At 34.1% G+C, this 23,450-nt stretch overlaps 1 protein-coding gene across 6 annotated transcripts in view; it reads left to right on the forward strand.

Annotated features, from left to right (window-relative positions):
• DGKB (diacylglycerol kinase beta) overlaps positions 1-23,450 on the forward strand; it is a 653,248-nt gene that overhangs the window by 315,577 nt on the left and 314,221 nt on the right. For all 6 annotated transcript variants that reach the window (XM_060107578.1, XM_060107580.1, XM_060107582.1 and 3 more), the window contains one exon: positions 20,845-20,909. In XM_060107578.1, the coding sequence (XP_059963561.1) occupies positions 20,845-20,909 (65 nt within the window). The remainder of the gene's footprint in view (positions 1-20,844; positions 20,910-23,450) is intronic.

Genomic DNA, 23,450 nt, shown 5'->3' on the forward strand with positions numbered 1-23,450 from the left:
TCCTCCTACTTAGCACTCAATCAATCAATGCCCAATCAATCATCAAAGCCAGTATTTATGTCTTAAATATGTCATGAATATTCCTTTCCATCCACACTACTACTACTGTTCTAACTCAGCAGTTATTTTATATCTTCCTAACATTGAGCCCACCAAAAAAATCATTCATGCAGTGTCCAAGTGATTGTTCTAAAATGCAAATAAGATGCACTGTTTAAAACATTTCTGTAGTTTCTTGTTTTTAGAATCAAGTCTCATCTCCCTAATATGAGTAGCCTTTCCTTTCCAGACCCACTTGTGTAGAGTTAGAAAAAAGAGTATGAGGACAGAATTCCAAGGAAAGCCATTATTGAAGAGATAGGCAGGAGAGTAACCAAGTAAACCGAGATTAAATGGCCTGGAAAATAGGAGGAAAACTAGGAGTTGGTTTGATCCTAGTCAAGGAAAGAGTGTTAAAGAAAGGAGGGAAACAAATTAGAGTCAAATTTGCCTCAGGATCGAGGATATCAGTTATAATGGAGTGATAAATTACACTCTATATGGCAGTAGGATAGGGAGTAAAAGTTAGTAAAGCAAAGAGAGAAATCGTAGTTGAAAATTTTAAGTTGTGATGTAGAAAACCAGACTACAGTAGGGTCAGAGGGAGTGAGGAAGTGAAGTCAGAAATTCTAGTTAGTATTTTTAGGAAGTTTGAGTGAAAGGTAAAAAGGAAAGTGCCAATATTTTGCAGGCACAGGAGGTTAAGGGATTTTTGTTTACATTATAGATACCTGAAGAATCTTAATGTTATGGAAAAAGAGCCTATAAAGAAGCAGAGGATGAAGTACTGGAGAGAAAGGATATAACTCCTAATGTATTGTGATTCCTAAGAGATGGATAAGGGATAGGATCCAAGCATGGGTCAGGGGACTGGTCTTGGAATGGAGGAAGGGGACCTGTGATGTAACAGAGGGAAGGAGAACCAGGTATGTTTGGAAAGTTCCTTTGGTTAGCTGTGTGTGTGTGTGTTTGTGTGTGTGTGTTTGTGTTTGTGATGGAGATGAGGCCACCTTCACAGGTGTAAAAAGAGTGAGAAAGTCTAATATGTCCAAAAAGTCAAAGTCTGTGTGGAAACACTATTGACCAACTAGCTTATTTTGGAGCAAAGTTGAATTTAAAGGATGACCCAAACAGAATCTTTCATCTATATTCACATTTCCCTTGAACACAACTCATATGAACATTGTTGGTCCACTCCCATTCTCTAGCACCTCTAAACTCTCCAATTCCAACAGCACTCACTGGTTTCCCTTCCATTATGTTGCCTTTTCTTGATCTTTTCACTCTTTTTGATGACACACCCCAACAGGGTGTGCATCAGATGTATTATATTCCCTTTCAGATGTGTTATATTCCCATTCAGATGTATTGTATTCCCCCTCTGGGGGTAGTAATTATTTTTATGTTATTATTTCATTTTATTGTGGAAAGAACACTGAGATCCAGCCTCTTAACAAAATTTTAAGTGTCCAATATATTATTGACTCAGGTACAGTGTTGTACAGCAGATCTCTAAAGTTTATTCATCTTGTTTGATGAAGCTTTATACCCTTTAATTAATAACTGTTTTTCCTCTCCCCACCCCTGCCAACAACCATTCCACTGTTTGATTCTATGAAGTTGACTCTTTTAGATATCTCATAAGAAATGTAATTTTTTTTTTTTTTAGTGCTTTTCTTCAGAAAGTCAATTTAAGAGGCATCTGAACTTTCTTTTTGCAGTAGATAGGGGAAGAGGGAAAAAAATCAGTGGGCAAACAGCAGAGGAGGAAGTTGTGAGTCCTTGTGTGTTAACAGTTTGTGTTCTATCACAAATAGCGTTGTATACATTATAACATTTAAGGGTTATATGTCTTTATTTGCCACTATGATAAATCTTGTAGGACACACAGTACTGAATCATGTGTAATAACTGCTCAGGAATGGCATGTGGAAGATATTTAGGAGTTTGAGATTTTACTACCTCTCTTCTTATGGACATCCCAGGAATACTTCACAGGGCTTCATGATTTGTGCAAGGCAGAGATTTAAGTAATGTCTCTAATATTCATTAATTCTATACGTCTGTGTAATCTGTAATACACTAATAAATGTGACAACTGTGTTTACTTATCTTCAAACAAGCCAAAATGCAAGATACTTTCCCTTGCATAAGGATTAGGCCTTTACTTTTAGGTTGGAAAAACATGACCAAATATTTTAAATGTTACTGAAGCAATTTTGATATGTGTTCTTTTATTTTTATTTATGGATTTTCCTTTAGTGCTTTCAACTAGAGCTATCATCTCCGCCCCAGACTCTAGCTCCCCCCTCCTTCCCAGTAGGATTGCTCCTTCCTTCAGTAAATAAAACCTGTTGAAAAGATTGCTACTTTCTCTGCTTCCCATCACAAGGCCCTTAATAGACTATTTACAGCCCTCTTTTGGAGTTGTAAAAAGCAGACAAACAGGAATTACTTTCCCTTATAATTTTAATTTTTTCAAGATACTGAGTAGACTTTCATTTTTATATTACATTAGAAGGAAAGTAATTTTATCTCTGAAATCTTTTGCAAATTCACTTACCAATATTATTCATTCATAAGGGTGATGTATATAGCCCTTTATCCTCTTTAAAGTACTAGTTTACTGATGTGGGAGCTCTGTAGTCACTTTGTATGATGTTCTTTGTAGCATCAAGGCTTGAGGTAGTTTTGCTGAGTGATTTTGAAGTCAAGTTCTTCTAACTTAAATTAGATAAATGAGGAGCCTCTGATTATGGTCTCAAGCTACTGACTTACTGATTTTATTCTCTTGAAGGAGAAAATATGATTTTTTATTCTCTTAGAAAATATGATTACAAGAAAGGACAGTTAACATTATATTTGTTCTTGAGGACAAATCATAAGGACAAATGTATTTATTTAACAATTACCAATCAACATCATTTTGTTTCCCAACATCACCTAGGAAATACATCATTAATTAAATGAAACCTACTATTAGATTACAAATAGAATTACGGATGCAAGCACCTTCTCCTGATTTTCTGAATAATATTAGTTGTTTTAGGAAATATGATATGCTAATGGCATTAACAGCAGTTAATGTTGAAACACCTCTTGACAAGAACGTGATCAAAAGGAACATTAAGTGAATATCCATATTGCTGGGTTAAATAAGGGAGTCACACCCTGAGCCACGGATTGCCCTTCTGGAGAGCTGCATAACCTCAGGAAAGTCCATTAAACCCAGATAGATCTTTTCATTCTGAAATAAAGATGTAAATATCTGTCTGTTTCTGTCAAAAAAGCCAAATATCTAATTTAGCAAAAGTAATCAGGTGAAAACAGATAAATTTCCAGAAATCCTTTAGAAATCATGTCTCTGTATAAATATAACATTGTAATTTTTTTTTTTTTTTTTTTTTTTTTTGCTGTATGCGGGCCTCTCACTGCTGTGGCCTCTCCCGTTGCGGAGCACAGGCTCCGGACGCGCAGGCTCAGTGGCCATGGCTCATGGGCCCAGCCGCTCCGCGGCATGTGGATCCTCCTGGACCAGGGCACAAACCCGCGTCCCCTGCTTCGGCAGGCGGACTCTCAACCACTGCGCCACCAGGGAAGCCCCTAACGTTGTAATTTTAAGCATAAGGAAAAATTATTGAGTGAAATGTTTCCCAGAAATCACCATTACAGAATCTGCAGACTCCCTGACTTTGTGTTTTCAGAGGAATGAGTTGCTAGGGAAGTTATCACCTTATTTTTTTCGTTATTTTGTGTTTGTCTTCATGGAGCAATAACAGAATTACAAGTTAGGGGATTCTTTTCTTGGGAGGACATCTGGAGGAAGTCACTTCAGAGCTACTGTGGCCATCAAGATGTTTTAAAGGACCAGGCTCCTTATTTTTTCCCTTGCAGTTTTCAGCAGTGGCCTTTATCCTTAAATTATCTGCTTATACCTCTTAGGAATCACATCCACTTTCCTGCAAGTAAATTGGTGGTGGTGGTGGTGATGGTGGGTAGATAGGAACTATATCTATATCACCATTCTTTGCTATAAAGAGGAACCCTGAGGATTTAGGGTTTGTTTGTTTGTTTGCTTGCTTACTTTATTAGCTGGGTATATGGCTGGCCAGATGAAATAAGAGTTCTGTTGGTTAAAAAGAGGAGGGAAATAGACACTGGGAAGGCAGCAAGCAGCATCTGCCACAGCCCAGTTTTACCCTGTTAGAACCAAAATCCCTTGGGTAGGTATACAGTTCTAGGAAAGGAATATTTTATAGAAAAAAAGATGAAATCTACCTAAGGAACTTTCCTATGTGATGACAGATAGATAGGAAGGAGAAGGTGGAGGGACAGGAGTGGGAAAGAGGAAAGAGAATGAAACGTAGTGCAATACTCTTCAATGAGTTTTTCCCCTAAGATAGACCAAATAAAAACATATGCTGTCACTTTCAAATACCTTACTGAAATTAACCAACCAAATTAGTATCATCATTTTTCAGATATAAAGAATATAATCTTATTTGGAAATCATTCCTGTAATAAAGCTAGAATCATTTTGGAAGCAGTTGGCCTTTAGAGACAGTGGAATACATAACTATAAACTATTTATATGTATGTGTGTGTGTGTGTATGTATATATGTATGTATGGCTACTCCAACTTGATGATTTATGATAGGTTATACAAACTGATGAACCCTTCAGTATTTTTTTTATCATCGTGTTTACCTTATAGATTTAAATGGGATAAAGACTATATAATTGCACCTTGTACTTAATGCTTGGTGCATCATTGGGACTATTGGCATTCATTGACTTTATGAATGTTTTATAGAGAGCCTTACTTTTACACTTTTTCCATGAAAATCATCCTAATTCTCTTTTTGGTTTTGTTAAACTGCTTATCTCCCAGCATCAGTGTTGTCCTCCAGGGGACTCCCCCCACCTCCTGGAAGTAAGCATGCAGGCTTACTTCCACCCTCATCTCTGACAACTACTCTCTTCCCTACTTACAGACAGTAAATAAAAATCCTGTTGTTTTCTAACTTTCAATTCCCCTCTTCCTTCGTGTCCACCTCAGCTCCTTCTCCTGCCCATTTCACTACATCTTCCTTCACCCCATCTCACTCCAATTTTCTTGTTGCACTCATATCAACTTGGTCATTCTCACCTTCAGTTTAATGACTGGTAATCATACACCAGGTGTCAAATTAGATTTATTTTTCAAATGCAAGAATTATTCCTTATTTGAGATATTATGGAAATGGTCCATGTCTTGTGTCCTTATGCTATAACATCATGTGCAGTATTCCAGGTTCTCATGCCCTGGGGTCCTGGCCTGCTTTCATTGACTGTGGTCCTATCCTACACCTTAACTGTGAAACAAGGGTTGACTTCTTTCTTGTCGGTCATGGGGAGGGTACCTTCCTATTATACTAACTCATATTCCCCTCTGTAGTCCCTTCTGACTCCATCTGAACCCTCTGAAAGGGAATATCTAGGGTTTCCCTTTCCAGGACTGCTCTGTAACACTACAGTACCTCTTGAGAAGTTCAGGTTTACATCAGGTTTTAGGCATGTTGATTTTCTCTACTAGAGTAATTTAATCAGGGCATCACCAAAACTACGAAAGTTGATTTAAATATTCCTGTGCTACTTAGGTATCAACTTCTGTGTCTTTATTATATAAACTGCACACTCTTTCTTTAGTTCTCATCTTAGGCTCTATAGAAAGAGAGCTCCTGATCTAATGATTAACTGTTACTAAAAGTGTTATTAATTGGGGTTTCATGGATTTTTATTGAAGTACAGTTGATTTACAATGTTGTGTTAGTTTCGGGTGTACAGCAAAGTGATTCAGTTATATATATTATATATACACACATATATATAATATATATATATTATTTTACAGATTCTTTTCCCTTATAGATTATTACGAACTATTTTGCTATACAGTAAGTCCTTGTTGGTTATCTATTTTATATATAGTAGTGTGTATATGTTAATCCCAAACTCCTAATTTATCCCTGCCTCCTTTCCCCTTTGGTAACCATAAGTTTGTTTTCTGTCTGTGGGTCTATGTCTGTTTTGTATATAAGGTCATTTGCATCATTTTTTTTTGCATTTTTGAGTGTTTTATTTCTATCAAACTGGATAAAATGTGTGTATTTCTCAGACAGAAAAGACATGTCGAGGTAGAAATGTACCTTTCAACTATTCATGGGTACACAAGTACACTGGGGAGATTGTAAAAGTGCAGATTGTGATTCAGTAGGTCTGGTGGGCCTGAGTTCTATTTTATTCACAAGCTCATTTTTAACTAGTGATGCCACAGTCTCTGATTCATTAACCACAATTGTGAATAGCAGAGACATAATTAGAAAGGTAAAAATTCATATTTAACTTTGAACTTAAAGTGTTTTATGGATTTTACATGTTTAATAGAATAGTAAACACAGCAGCAACAGTCATTTGTGATATTTACTGTAGGCTGTGTATCTTTTTTATTTTTAATATTTTTATTTTTTTTAACATCTTTATTGGAGTATAATTGCTTTACAGTGGTGTGTTAGTTTCTGCTTTATAACAAAGTGAATCAGCTATACATATGTTCCCATATCTCTTCCCTCTTGCATCTCCCTCCCTCACACCCTCCCTATCCCACCCTTCTAGGTGGTCACAAAGCACCGAGCTGATGTCCCTGTGCTATGTGGCTGCTTCCCACTAGCTATCTATTTTACGTTTGGTAGTGTATATATGTCCATGCCACAGCTTACCCTTCCCTCTCCCCATGTCCTCAAGTCCATTCTCTAGTAGGTCTGTGTTTTTATTCCCGTCTTACCCGTAGGTTCTTCATGACCTTTTCTTTTTTTCTTATATTCCATATATATGTGTTAGCATGCGGTATTTGTTTTTATCTTTCTGACCTACTTCACTCTTATGACAGACTCTAGTAGGTCCATCCACCTCACTACAAATAACTCAATTTCATTTCTTTTTATGGCTGAGTGATATTCCATTGTATATATGTGCCACATCTTCTTTATCCATTCATCTGTTGAGGGACACTTAGGTTGCTTCCATGTCCTGGCTATTGTAAATAGAGCATCATTTTTTTAGATTCCATATGTAAGCAATATCATATGATATTTGTCTTTCTCTGTCTGACTTACTTCACTTAGTAAGATAATCTCTGGGTCCATCCATGTTGCTACAGATGGCATTATTTAATTCTTTTTGATGGCTGAGTACTATTCCATTGTATAAATATACCACATCTCCTTTATTCATTCATCTGTCGATGGACATTTAGATGCTTTCATGTCTTGGGTGTTGTAAGTAGTGCTGCAGTGAACATTGGGGGTGCATGTATCTTTTTGAATTACGGTTTTCACGGATTTTTCAAGATCTCCTTAGATCATTTCCTGTTAGGAATCAAACTGAAATTATAAAAGCAATAATTTGGATTACACTTCAGTCACCAATTACGTTATCTATACGTTTACTAAATTTGAGATTTCTTGCCCTTCAAATTTAGGAATTTTTAATCGAAAGAAGCACTTTGAGAGAAATTTAGTTTTTTTTTCTTTCAGTTAAAAAACAGTCAGGAAGTAAAACAAAATATATATAAGGGAGCATTTTGACCATAGAAATCATACAGTTGTGATACTAGTAAGTATATAGTAAGTTTATTATTCTTTCTACAAATTTGTTCACAGAATTCAAGGTTAATATGAACTGTTTCTGGCACTGCTAATCCCATGTATTGTGTGTGACAAAGAGCAGGATCAGGACTTCTGATTTAATTTAAGTTCTCTTCTTGGCATGTCTCTCTAGATTCCCTAGAGTCAAATCTTCTTTCCAGTAACCTGAACTAGTCTGTCTGGTTTCATGAGCTCTTCTGTATTAAATACATGCAAACAAGAGGAATTTTCAGTAAGATTGTTAAAATTTAGATGAAATCTTCTCATTTTACTATGTAATTTTAGGTATGGGTGTTCTGTTTTGGAATTTAAACTCAGACTAATCATTTGTACTTTTTCTTTCACTCTTGTCAAAATCTCTTACAATTTTAACAGATTTTTATTTATAGGAGATGAAAAATATAATACTTACATTCTGGTAATGTTTATCAAAGATAATTTTAAATAGCTTTGGCTTTTTGGAATAAAATGGCAATCTAGGAAGTTGAGTACAATAAATTGCTTAGGAATAGTTATAATAATGAACTGTAATTTCATGCACAGAATTCCTGAAATTCACTTATAGGAGAACACTGTAGACTCTTCTACCACCTTTTATCCTTATTGACCATATTCCAGACCTGTATTGGCTTTGTTTAATCTACTTTGCTCATCTAGGCTATGAGCAGTATTTGAGGTTAATTCTGTATTTAAAATTCTAAGGTTCTATTTCTTCTCAAAATATGAAAATTGAGATTATGAAACAGAAGGAAACTGCTAGGGACAGGCCTGTTTTTTGGAGCAAAAAGTGAAAGATAATAGTTTAACATGATAGAAGAGGAAAGGAATGAAAAATTCTAAGAAAACTAGGAAACACCACAACATAGCACTCTGGAGTCATTCAGTGTAGAGTGAACAGCCCTTCACCCAAGATCTGTGATATTTAATAGGGTGACTCTAGCCATTAAGAGTAGCTTGAAGGTGATGCTATATATCAGTTTCAATGAGATAAAATATTAAATTAATCTATAAGTTAAATTTATATATTTCATAAAATACTTTTTATCCCAAATTAATAAAATTTAAAAGTCTAGTGTATAACATATGGTGGTAATATATTTATGTGGAATACATCATTCTTTGATAAAGCCAGAAAATTTGATAAAGCCAGGCATGTGACTTTTTAAAATAAGAAAGTTTAGTGTCTATTTTCAGGTACCATGTAATACTGTTTTATTTAATTAATCCAAAATTTTGTATATCATTTTGTAATTATATGTATATTATATACATACATATATAGACACAATTTATACTTTGTAGTCCAATGGACATCTTAGTTGTCAATTATTTTTTATATATTTGGTGCTTATGCTTCTTAGACTTTTATGTTCTCATACATAGTTTTCCATTCTGCTATAAGCATTGAATCTTTAGGACTAAGTCCTCCATTCTGGATTGCTTGTGTGCCTCTCTAGATTCTCTCTCTGCCTTTCTCCATCTTTCTTTCTGCTTGAGCAGTATCCTATACAGGCATCAGATTCCTCTTGCCCTCTTCCTTCTGATTTGCTTGGCCAGTTGCGTGCCCCAGGGGGAGATGGAAAGGAGGAAAATATGGTTAGGGTATTTATATTCCTGCTTACCTCAATGAAAACTCACCTGCAACTGGATGTCTTTTTCTTTCAAGGCCATCTTCTCCAGGTAACTCTCTTCTTCTGGGTCTGGTAACTGCCTCCTCACATTGTCTGAAGGACTTAGGTGTGGTAACAGCTTCCATTTACTTATCCCAGTATTCTGCATGAGGCTGTTAGTTTTCCAAAGACTTTTTGATAATCATTTAATGAAGATAAACTTTCCTTCATTTAGGATAAATATACCTTGTCAGATTAGTGTATATCATCTCTTTTTTGATGGAATGCTGATGATGTACTTTCTTTCAATGTAAAGCTGCCATTTCCCCAAGGGTCTCTTCATAAATGGGAGACAGAGTGGAAAGACACTGAAGTGGGAACAGGCCTCATCTCACTTATAATTTCAAGTCTCACCTCCCTCTGCAACAGGGTCACCTAGAGTGGCATGACTCTCTCCAACTTCATTAAATAATTGGGGGGGAAAAAGAAAGCTAAAGAGTATTATAAAATTTGAATGCAATAATTTAAGCTAAATGCTGAATTTAACATTTGTCATCATCCAAGAGAAAGCAATTTAAAGAAATTTCTTAATTTAAAAAATTAAGTAATTCACGAGAAGCCAGCTCAAAGTGAAGACTTTTTGCAAAAGTCTCCCATTGAAAACTCTGCTTTTGAATCTGTGTCTACCATTTAACAAATCCTGTATCCTACCCCAAGGACTGACTTTATTCTAAGACCTTTCTTCTTGCTCTCAGTCATGTATATCTCTAAGTCTGAGTTTTTAATTCTAGAAAAATGCCCTGGTTGTCCCAGGAATGTAATCCAAAGCTAACCAACAGAGGTCCACAATGGGTTCCATCTAAAGTACTCACAGCAGGATAAGTTGCAGATACACAACTTGATGCCTCTGAGTTCCTTTGGAATCATATACACGTATGCACATGCACACACCTACATACTAAAAACTAGTTCCGAGACAGTAAATGCAATCTAATAGAGAAAAGTCCACCTGTTTCCATTGATACTCAGTTCAGAAGAAACTTACCACCCCTCATGTCTTTGAACCCCAACTCCTTAAGTCATTGCAACTCGGGATGGTATGCATTTCCACTGATTGTTCTTCTGTTTCCTTCAGTACTTCTCATTTTTTTCTGTGGGACTTGCAGTGGTAGGTTTTTTTTCCCCTTGATATTTGTAATTGTTGTTGTGGATGCAATAATTTTCCCTTATTTTGTTTTAATGTAGTCAGTTCTACTAATTTTATATGCTATTCGTATATGTGTATAACTCTTTAAACTCTTAACTTATGTGGATTTCAAATGAGTCCTTTGGATTTTCTATATAGGGCATTATGTCATCTATAAATAATTATAGTTTTTCTCTTTCTTCGTAATACATACATCTTTTCTTATTTTTTCCTTGACCTATTGCATTTCTAAAGACCTCCAATGCAATGTTAATGAATACTAATCAGGGATTTCTAAGGTTGAATTCTTTCTTGTCCAAGCAAGAGATTCTGCTTGTCTAAGATTTTTCTGTTTGACTGTTTCATCCCACTGTATGTATTTGACATACAGAATTTGTTATGCCTATTGTAATCTTCTCGTATGCCTTTTTGCTAAATTACAGGTTCCAAACATCATGTTAAATACAAAAAAGAATGCAATTAGAATTGAGAGAATAAAAATAACTGGATTCAGACAAAATAAAAATATTGTAAGATAATGCTTTTCTCAAAAAACCTGTAGGAATAGACGATGTATTAGTTTCCTATGCCTGCTGTAACAAATTACCCCAGACTTGTGGCTTAAAACAACAGATATTTATTCTCTCACAATTCAAGAGACTAGAAGTCCAAATTTAGTAGCGTTGGGCAGAAATCAAGGTGTCAACAGGTTTGTGCTCCTTTTCGAGGCTGTAGGGGAGAATACATTCCTTGCCACTTGCAGCTTCTGGTAGCTGCCAGCATTCCCTTGACTTGTGCTTGTGACACTCCAGTCTCTGCCTCATCCTCTTCAGTCTGTAAAATCTCCCTCTGTCTCACAAGAACACTTGTAAGGGCATTTAAGTCCCACCTGGATAATTCAGAATAATCTCCTCTTTACGCGATCCTTAGTTGAATCACATTTGCAAAAAGTTTACCATATAAGGTAACATTTCTAGGTTCCAAGAATTAGTGACAGATATATTTAGGGGTTACCATTCACCCCACTACTGTCTGTGCTCTGACCCCAAAAGATTCAGTTCTGTCCCACTTGTAAAATATTTTCACATCATCTGAGTATCTCCAGTGTCTCAATCTGTTATATCATCAACTCAAGTCAAAAGTCTTATCTGAATATCATCACCTCAGAGTCCCAAATCCTGTCTTTTAAATAATCAAAATCAGTTATAGGTGAGACTCAGTATTATACATTCCGAGGAAAAATTATTCATTGTGAACTTGTAAAACTAGAAAACAAGTTATCTGCTTTAAACAGTGATGAAACAAGCATAGTATAACAGTTAGTCATTACTACTCTAAAAGAAAGAAAGAATAAGATAGAAAGGAGTCACTGGACCCAAGCAATATTAATACTTGACTTGATCACATCTGCAAGAACTTTACAAGTTTCCAAGGATTAGGTTTTGATACCTTTGGGGGGCCACCATTCAGCCCACTTCAGACGACATCATAAAAAATATTAACTTACATATAAAGAGAAAACCTAAATAGATAATAGAAATTTAAAAATATTGTCATAATGTTGCTTCCAAAAACCACCAGGCCAGCAATTCACAAATGATTCTTTAAAACCTTCAAAGAACAAATCCTATGCATTATTAACTATTCTGAACCATAAAAATGGAAACCTTCTGATTCCCTTTATTAAGCCAACACAATAAATATCAATATCTGACAAAATCTGCCTATGAAACAATCCCATTTGTAGCTATTGGTGTAATTTTCTTAAATAATATATTAACAGAGAGGACATTATGTAATTTGGACATTCAGGTAAAGATTGTCAGGAGAGCAAAGATTGTTTATTGCAGATGGTAAATATATTATGGGACTCTAATCTCATATTTAAAATTTCAAAATCTAACCTCGGAAAACCAATTTTTTTCCATTATTTATTTGGTGAGATATATAACCAGAACTGACATGTTCTTTGTAGTGTTAATTTATCTTTCTTTAAGTCAGTATTCATATATACTAGTACAGAAATATGTGAATTTTACAGTGTGTTGTTCCCTCTGGGTTTGTTATTTAATGTGTCACATATGCACAGGATAGCCTTTTTAAAGTCCACAGAGTTTTAAATAGCAAAGCACAGCTGTCTCTAGGTACTTCATCCAATGCACATAGGAATTTATTTAATTTACTATATCAATAAACCAAAAGAGAAAGTCATGTGAATCTCAAAATGATAACTATATTTCTATAATAATAAGAGCTAACATTTATTTCCTTGCTTTATACATGCCAGATGCTGTTTTAGCTGTCTTCCCGGTATTAGAACATCATATCTTCATAATAAAGCAGGTACTATTAGTGTCACTCCTATTTTAAAGGTAGGAAATTAGAAACACTGATAGCCTGAGCAACTTTTCAAGGTCAAAGATCCACTTAATTTTAGAGCCAGGTCTTGAACCCAGACATTTCAACTCCATAGTCCAAGTTCTTAACCTCTTTGCTGTACACATTGTCATTCAGCATCTGGTGGTCATTTTAATCATTTGTCCATTCATTCAGTCAATCACAATTTGAGTGCTTAGTCTTTCCTAGGCTAGTGATATGATATGATATCTAGTTCTGTGATATGGAAATGAATAAAACATGCAATGTCCTCATAGAGCTTACATAACCTTACACAAAGCTTAAGAGGAGAAGATGATTAAAAAGCTGCAAAAGAAAAATACATAGCATGTCAGATTGTGTTAACATGCTGTATGTTAAGATGATAATGGGTATGGAAAAATATATCAAGAAAGGGAGACAAACTCTTAATAAAATATAACTAGATGAATCATTTCCAAGCCTGATAAAAACTTAATTTCTCAAAAGTAAAGCCAGCATTTTGATTTTAATAATATACTGCGTATAGTCTCATTAAAGTAAATCTGCAAAAGTGTACCAGCATTTCCATTTGGTATTGTTCTGCATGTACTGTATAAAGCAATTAGATAAGAAAAAAAGACTTAGAGATGGAAATGTTTGAACAGAGCCAGAGCATGTATCATTATTTATAGATGATAGGTGATAGGACTGTATTCCCAGAAAAAAATGAATCAATTGAAAGGAACCATAAAATAACAGAATTATAAGGTTTAAAAGATTAATAACAATCAAAATGTTTTCTGGGCTTCCCTGGTGGCGCAGTGGTTGAGTGTCTACCTGCCGATGCAGGGGATGTGGGTTCGTGCCCCTGTCTGGGAAGATCCCACGTGCCACGGAGTGGCTGGGCCCATAAGCCATGGCCACTGAGCCTGCGCGTCCGGAGCCTGTGCTTTGCAACGGGAGGGGCCCCAGCAGTGAGAGGCCCGCGTACCGCAAAAAAAAAAAAAAAATGTTTTCTATATAAAACATAGCCAGTTAAAAAGATAAAATAAGAAAGGGGTATATTACAATAAATACAAAAGTAAGATAAATATGTATGAAATTAACATAAATGAATATGTTGGACTTAATATGAAGGAAACTTTGGCGTCTACTAAGAATCATATGAGAAAACATAGTAAGCAGGAAAATATATATTTTAAAAGATAGGACCTGATACTATAAAATATCCCAGTTCTCCCAAAATTTACCTGTCAAATCAGATCTAATTGCAATACCAAAGGATTTTGGCTGGGTATTCATAGCAAGGTAATTTGAATAAAAATGATGTCAACTTTTACCAGAAAGTACAAATCTTCTATATAACCATAAAATTTTTTAAAAGAGTAAAATAAATGGGGAATGTGACTCTTGCCCATCCAGATATGAAAATTGATTACAAAACTACATTTAAAATAGTTTAGTATACTGGTTCAGAGTAGCAGAGATGCAGAGATGGAAATTTATTATGTAATAAATTGTGTCTTTCAAACAAAGAGGGAAAAGTAAATTATTCAAAAACCCATTAATATACATAATATGTATTTTGGCAAAAATTAGGCAAGATTTCTACTTAACTCTTATGCCAAAATAATACAAAATGATTCAGATATTACACTGTAAAATATGAAGTCATAAAGGCCAAAACATACAAAAAGTAGTATTATTCCTAATTCTGGAGAAAAGAAAGATGTTTCTAAGCATGATTCAAAACTTAGAAACTATTGATATATCTGAAATAAAAACATTTTAAACTCTACAAGGTAAAACAAAGTCAAAAAACAAACTTGTAAAATATTTGCAATGCATGACTTTGTCTACACTAGTAAAAAGCATAAAATGCCTGGGTTCTAGAGGCAGTTTCCTGTATTCAACTGTTATTTCCACAACCTTTTCCTGTATGGTCCAGAATGATTCTAAGATCCATAATCCTCAGTTTTCTCATTCATAACACATAGATAACAATAGATAGCTCATAAAAATTTTTATGAGGTTAAATGAAATACATGTAAAGCTTTTAAAACAGTGCTTTAGCAGGAGTAAATATTTAATTATTATTCATTGTTATCATTATGGCTGTTAATATAAGTAAATGTTTCCTTAATGTACACAGACAAAGTGGATAATGTACTTGAATAGGTAGTCCACATAAGAATAAATATGAACAAAAGCATATGAAAAGATAGTCAATTTCAATCAACAATAATGAAAATTTATTTAAACAATTGTGACATACCTTTTAGCCCGTCAAATTCAGAAATTGATAAACTTAATGATAACCAGTCATCTTAGACACTACTAGTGGGAATATGTTGACTTTTTGGAGAATAATTTTTCACTCTATAATAAAATGTAATATTTACATACACTTTTAGCCAGGAATTCCACTTGAGTATTTGTTGTAAAGAAATATTGACAGAGCTGCATAAAGGTTGTATAGAATTTGGTATCAAAATATTAAACAACATCAAATTTGGTAGCAAAATATTAAACCCAAACCACTACCGGTAGGAAAATAGCTATATAAATAATGACACATCCATTAAAGGGAAGAGGTTGCTGACATTAAAAACTTCAGGAAAATAACCAGTTTACTGATATAACAAGATGTCTGAGCTTTATTTATAAGTGAAAAAAACCCCAGTTTCAGCACAGTTTGTATAATAAAAACCTATTTTTGTAAATATACATATGTGCATATATATTTTCATAATGTATACTTTATATATAGACAGTTTTCAAAATGATACATGAGAAAGGATCTTGGTTATTATCTCTAGGAATTAAAATTGGGGAAATGTGAGACTCACTTTTCATTTCATGTACTTTTATATATATTGAATTTTTTAACATTACTTTTATTTAAAGTATAGTTTAACCAAATAAAAAGATCATAATCAATTTGAGAGCTCAGAGTTCTTCAAGGGAGACCCTAAGCACATATTCTCTGAATATCTTTTGGAGGAATTTAATAGAAAAATAAATTCTTTGAAACCCTTGAGGTTGTGTGTGGAGTGAGTGTGGGGTTGAATGCACAAATGGACTTCCAGAGACTGCTCATTGCTATTTTGGAATTGTTGAACAGCATAACTGAGGAAATATACTAAAAGCTGTGAGGATGAATCAATTGGGATGGAGCTGGGAACATTTATTAAGTCTATACCAGAATTTTCATATCATATAGTTTCATCAGAATTGGCAGACCTCTCTACCAAAGCAGATGGTGCTGGCTCATAAGGGTTAAGGTGCCAAGAAAGGATACCATTGCATATTTATTAGGATGGTAAAATTAAAAAGACTGTCAAGAGTTGGTGTAGATGTGGAGTGTTGGTAAAGATGTGGAGTAACTGGAACTCTCATACTTTACTGGTAGGAATGCAAAATGGTACAAGTACTTTGAAAAATAATGTGGCAGTTTCTTATAAAGTTAAATATACACATACCATATAACTCAGTGGTCTCATTCCTAAGTGTTCACCCAAAAGACATCATCACACATGTCTACAAAAAGAATTGTGCTGAAAAGTTCATAGCAGCTTTGTACATAAAAGCCAAATGTCAGCAACTAATGAATAACAGATTGTGGTATACTTATTTAATAGAATACTACTTAGCAATAAAAAGGGACAAACCACTGACACTGGAACAAATGGCTCAAAAACATTATGGTAAGTGAAAGAAGCCAGACATAAGAGAGTACTTTTAAATTCCATTTATAGGAAATATTAGAAAAGGCAAACTATAATGACAGCAGATCAATGATTTTTAAGGGTGGAGGAGTGTTTGTGTGTGTGTGTATATATATATATACACACACACCGCATACATATACACATATGTGTGTGTGTGTGTATATAAATGGAAAGGGCCTTAGGGAACTTTTGGGGGTGATGGAAATTTTCTATATCATGATTGTGAAAGTGGTTATTGATACCTCTGTCAAACATTTAATTGTACACTTAAAATTGCTTTATTGTATGTAAATAATACCTCAAAAATGCAGTTGGAAATCTTTAAAAATATTCAATAAATAAAACACTACTTCAGCTTTCGAGGCTCTTTAGCAAATTGCAATTATTAAAGGAAAAACAGCTCACACACAGGAAAACATTGTGATTTATCCATCCAAAAGTAAGGAGGAACTGAACTATTTCAAGAAATCAATGAAAATTCATTCATCTAGCATACAAGGTTTAATTTTAAATTCCATAATTGCATTTTGGAATAACTCTTGATAATACTTACTTGTAATTGGCTAGATTTATATTCTATCCTAAAATGGAATGAATTGAGAAGATATTTAATTTGGTATAATAATAATACAGTTTCCAGAAATACAAATTATTTGGCAAGTTTTGTAAAACTGTTTGTCAGAGAAAGTTTCTTTAAATGGATTAAAAAGTATAGTACCTATGACATATTTAGGCAAATATATTTTACACTTCAAGAAAAAGATTAGTATTGATAGTGTCCTCCTCTTAGTAGAATTCTCTGTATATAGGCATCTCAGCACTTTCATTTTCTCAATTTAAAATATTATGATCCCCAGAAAATAATGAAGTTTTTCAAATTAATAACTTAAAATGCAATTTGGGGGATTTAGGGTAAGTTTATTTTAAGAAAACAATGATAAGCCCTTACAGGAAAAGAAAAAAATCAGTCTTTAGAAAAGTACCAGTGCAGAGTATTAAAGGCAGATGTGGCTAAGAAGCTGATTCTCTGATCTGTGTATACCTGTGTGTGTGTGTGTATATACACACACACGTACATATTTGCATATATATAAATTAACATACAAATTACTACACAGACTACTTTGAAATGAACATAATGGGATTTATTTTTTTTTGCTTTAATAAAGATGGATATGTTTTAGTTCTTAGATCTGATTTTATTTTTAAAATTAAAATGAAAGTATAAATCCGGGAAATAATAAAACCAAATTGAGAGTCAGTAAATACATCTTTCAAATTTTTGTAATTCAGCTCTTTTTTAGCACCCTCTTTTTACTTTAAATAACATTCTAGTATGGATATAGAATATATGAACACCCCAGCTATAACAGAACACTACTGCAATTGCTGTACAGAATAATCTCAGAAAATCTCACTACAATACTATAAAGGGGTATCAGTATCCTCTTTTAAAGATAAGGAAGCTGTGACTCATGGTAAATAAGCAATTTGCTCACAGTCACAAGTCTTGGAAGTGAAAATCTGTCCGAATTCAAAGTTTATCCATTCTAGGATATGAAAGTGATGCCAATTTAATTTCTGTTTCCTACAAACCGCAATGCATAGAGACCGAAAGGGCAAAGTTTATGTTAAAAAAAACAACGTTACTTTAGCTTTTTCTTATTTGGTCTCTTTCTAGAGACCCGTTAGTGCCCCTGAAATATGGCTGCTGGATAAGTTTGCAGGGTTTGGCAGTTCTCTTTCAAGCCTCTTGGGGTTATGCCAAAAGGACAGGGTCCCATGGGAATTTGGTCTGAATTTTCATCCAAATGAACACCTGCTGTCATTGTTCCTTATCCATCCTGTAGTCAGCAAGGCCAGCTCTCTCTTTGTGGGTGGGACCCATTCAACACAAGGAAAAGGCATACCAGTGTTCCTCACTAGTTTTTATTTTTCCCTTCTCTTTCCTACATGATTCTTTGCCGGAGCATCTTGGAGATAGAGGAGCGAAGGTTCAGTTTATCTTTGGCTATTTGGTGTTCTGTATTTCTAGGAATTTAGGCAGTTATAGTCCAGTCTACATAAATGGTCTTCTTTTGATACTCTCTCTTTCCTCCTTCCTCCTCTCTTTTCCTTTCTCTCTCTCTCTGTACTATTTGTGTTGCTTGGGAAAGGAAGAGATCTGTTATTGCAAAAGTGTATGCTTATAAAGCAAATTATCCGACACAATCTACTTGTAAAAGTTTCAGTGCTATAACTTACAGAAACAAATAATTCATGCAGAGGTAAATTCAATGATAGTCTCCCTGTGGATAACTAATATTGATCATTCATTCTTAGTACTTGATTCATATTTCTTTACTTTTGTTTAACTGGTCTGCTGGATGTATGCATTTAATTATAAGGTATTCCAGATTGATTTTGAAGCGGATTAGGGATAAAGTCAAAATAAGTGATTTTTAAAATTAATGATAATGCCACATAATATACCATACTCAGATTTTTTCTATAATTTCATACCACAGTACGACAACTGCATATTCTCAGAAAAGTATATTTATGACTTATTAGTGAGAATTTTTTAAAAAGGAAGAAACTCTGTGACTGGGTTTGAGAGCTATTGAACCAATAAAGGTGAACACCTTGATATTCTTACTTAGCAAACCAGGAAATTGACCACACATATATAACAGAGTTATATGTTAGGATATCAAACCATAGAATTTTTTAAAAACTTTTTTTATTTTACAAGTGTTGTTTCAGTATGCACCTATCTATACTTTTGTGTCCTTTAAACGTGGATTAATTCAATTACTCAACAATTTTTAGAGGATAAAATTGTACAGGAGAAACTAGAGTTCTATCACAGCTCTATCTTGCAGGGAAAAGCAGCTCTCGGTCTGCCATCTGCAGCGGGCATTGGTCCCTCTCTTGTTGTGCCTCATGCTTTGTTATGCATGAGTAAGCACATTAGCCTTTTCATTTCATTCATTAGACTTTTAATCCTTGATTAGTGTTTTCAGGATTCTCTCAAATACACAACTTCTTTATTTCCTTTGTGTTTGGTTTTTCTTTTTCTTTTATCTCTACTATGAAATGAAATTAACTGTTAATCGCTAAAATAGCGCCATTTCCTTTGAGATTACTGGTAAATATATTAGTTTCTCATTGGAGTGATTAATCATGTGTAGATGAAGCATGGGAAATTATCTCCTTGCTTGGAATAATAGGGCCAACTATTAAAAGTCAGCAAGAACAGTCTGTACTTGAAAAGCTTGAATCAAAGTATTCTCCCAGTCTCACACATTGTGTGATTCTGTATCATAGAAACTCTGAATGAATTTCCTAAAAGGGAGAAACATCCATTAGGGTGCAGAACTGGTGCATTTGAGGTCTCAGAGTTCAGTTACACTTGTCCCCAATTCTCCGAAAATAAATTTTTCCCTTTGTTGTTTTTCTCCATTAAGCAAGATATGTCAAAAAGTAGCTTGTGGAATGAACAGTTAATAATTACACATCCAGTACACTCTTAGCCAACTTTGAAGCCACGTCTTATACTTACCTTTACTAGATATGCACCCTCAAATGATACTTTTACCCATAATTAATCTCAAAGGACTAGGAGCTTCTCCACCTGATCATTTCTCCACTTAAGCCATTCTTCTAGTTTTTGTGTAACAATATTTTCAACTAATTTTTGACATTTATGTTCATACGAACTATCTTAAACATACTTTAAGCATGAGGCCAAAACCAATTATTAAAGGAGATATATAAATTAAATAGAAATCAGGGCTTCCCTGGTGGCACAGTGGTTGAGAGTCCACCTGCCGATGTAGGAGACACGGGTATGTGCCCTGGTCCGGAAGATCCCACATGCTGCGGAGAGGCTGGGCCCGTGAGCCATGGACGCTGAGCCTGCGCGTCTGGAGCCTGTGCTCTGCAACGGAAGAGGCCGCAACAGTGAGAGGTCCGCGTACCACAAAAAAAAAAAAAAAAAAAAAAATTAAATAGAAATCAATTCCTAGAAGTAAATATGAAAAGTAACCAATAGTGACTAAATCACACTTGCACGGAATTTATGTGGATTACACATTTCTGCCTAATTGCAGAATATCTTCTTTGCAATGACATTGTTTAGGAAAAGTTAATTTACAATATTATTCTTCAGTTTTTTCTCTTTTAATCGTTATTTCCACAAGATAATAGGATCATAAACTGTCTTGTTTTTCGTTTCTGTTTCTCTTCTTAGGATGCTTCCATTGCACACAGATTCCACATCATGAGAGAAAAACACCCAGAAAAATTCAATAGTAGGTAAGATAACATGTTATAATTATGGTTGCTGTTGATGAACTATGTCATAAAAAGGATCACTATATGGTATAAAGCATTTTACATATAATGACTGAATAAGGCTTGGTGTATGTGTAAGTATTAAGACAAAAGGGTAAACGAATTTAATTTTTCTTGTTAGGTTTTAGTGAGGTTATAATGAGGAATACAGTGTGGTCATATCTAAGCCCATTCTTATGTGCTGAGAAGGTACTATTTTCACCTTACACTTGAAAGTGTAAGGTGAAAATAGTACCTTATTAAGATGTACTGGAAGTCTTTACATGGCTAAGTATGTGAGGAGTGATCATCCTAAATCCCAAGGAAAAACATGAGGCTCTGATTTGATCATGCTGAGTAACTGTACATTATGTAGGTATCATATAAGACCTCTAATCTTTGTACTATCAGTCCTATATCGGCCTCAGCTAAATGGAAAGTAAACCAGAGAAATATCAATGCTGACAAAAACTACTTTTAAAGACGTTTTCTTCACAGTGAAAAAGCCTTGAAAACCAAAATATGCAGAAATTATTTCCTCTAAAATGTAGATGTTGACTTTTTTCTGATACTCAGGGAAGTAGAGAAAGCTTTGGCTTTGTTATCTTCCCCATTTCTAGAAGGAAATATGGCTATCTCCACCCCACTAGCCAGGAAAAATTGGGCAGAAGCAGTGAAACATCTTTTGCTTCAGTTATACCCATTTCTACTCTGTTCATTTCACAGAGGTACAAAATCATAATCAGCATTTATATAGAGTTATTTAAGTGCTTTATATATTACTGTTCAAAGTCAAAGGCCCTTGGTCTCTGTATTTGGCTAGATTGACATTGTACCATAAACATTACAGAACACATAAGACAACTGCTCCTGGAAATTCTTATGTTTATTTCAGTTTTGTCATACACTAGTAGATTGACATAGTTTTCTTCCATGTAGTTTCATAATAAATAAATGCTGTTAAAATGTATTTTTAAATCTGTTACAGATTTTTCTTAACTGTAGACTTTAGTGTGCTACTTTATACAAGAATCATCATATTAAATAGTTTCATAGTTAGTGAGACCCTATCTGATTTTTCATTATATTGATCTATTTAAATGTTTTAGCAAGACATATGAAAACTTATTTGTAAAATGTGCCTTAGGTATTGCCTTAATGATAAATCATGATGCTATGGTTTGCTCTTTCTTTCATAGTTCAGACGTCTATGATTTTTGTTGTAAGGAAAATGGAAAAGGTATATAATGAATATGTGTATGTGCACATAATATCTTTAGAAGGATTCACAAAAATCTTTTAACTTTGGTTTCTTCTGGAAAAGAGAACCAAGTGGTTGGGATGTATACTGAATTTTTATTGTACTGTTTGAATTTTATGCCATGTATATTACAAAATTAAAAGTCAAAAGTAATTTCATTAAAATTTTGCATCTTTTTTTATATCTAGAATAGACACTTTCATTTTACAAGATTTAATTTTATTTCATGAAATCTATGAAAAAAATTGATGTAACAATGAAATTATATTCACTTTGTAGTATATTTCAGCACTTGATGACCCATCTTGAATGTTCTGGAATGAACATATTTATTAATGCACATAAAACCATATTATAGAATCAACTATCCTATGCTTACCCCGGTGCCATTCTGTGAAGCATTCATGTGTTGATATTCATATATTAAAATAGGTTTCTAGCAACAAAAAAATGCTATTTGAAAAATGCTTCATGCAGTGTGCCCCACCAGGAGTTTTACAGTTTAAAAGCCCATTAAAGGAATTAAGTCCCAAACTTATTCAGCAGAGGGAGGAGAGAAGAGAGAGGAGGAAGGGGAGAAAACCAGAGAAACAGAGAGAAAGAGAGACATGGGGGAGGGGGGACGGAGAAAGGAGAATTAAAAATATAGAGTAGTGTATCAGTATGTTTAGGTGATGCTCAAATTTAACAGCCTATATTTAAGAATGCCAATATTTATGATCCTCCCTCAAGTATAAAAGGTAATCAGTTCTGTTCTCCAGAATAATTTTAATTCTTTTTAATAAGACTTCTGTTATTTACATATATCTATTTAGGTTTTTATTATCAACTGCAGTACTAATTTATGACATTGCTCACTGCCCAACATGTGGTTAGATGCCATTTACTACAATGTATTTATATACCCCGATGAATTTATAAGATGTAAAATTACATCTTATTGAAACTTACTTGTAAATTTAAGTCACAAGTAAATCTTGCTTATATAGTTTAAAGGGGATATTTCATTTGGAACAGTAATGACATAGAAAACACCTTCTAGATTGTTACAGGTCACATGTTTCTTTTGTGAGTTCAAAGAATGCCAGGCATATCAGTAGATGCTCAGTGAATTATCGCCAACTGTTTTTTAAGATAACAACCAGCCCTAAAATTATATACATCACCAAGTTAATTATCCATATACATTTCAATCTGTACTTTTGTAGGTTGTCTTCACTCAGAGTTACAAGCATTTAGGTAATTCTCTAAACTGCAATACA

The sequence above is a fragment of the Mesoplodon densirostris genome, chromosome 9, assembly GCF_025265405.1.
Source record: "Mesoplodon densirostris isolate mMesDen1 chromosome 9, mMesDen1 primary haplotype, whole genome shotgun sequence".
Classification (NCBI taxonomy): domain Eukaryota; kingdom Metazoa; phylum Chordata; class Mammalia; order Artiodactyla; family Ziphiidae; genus Mesoplodon; species Mesoplodon densirostris.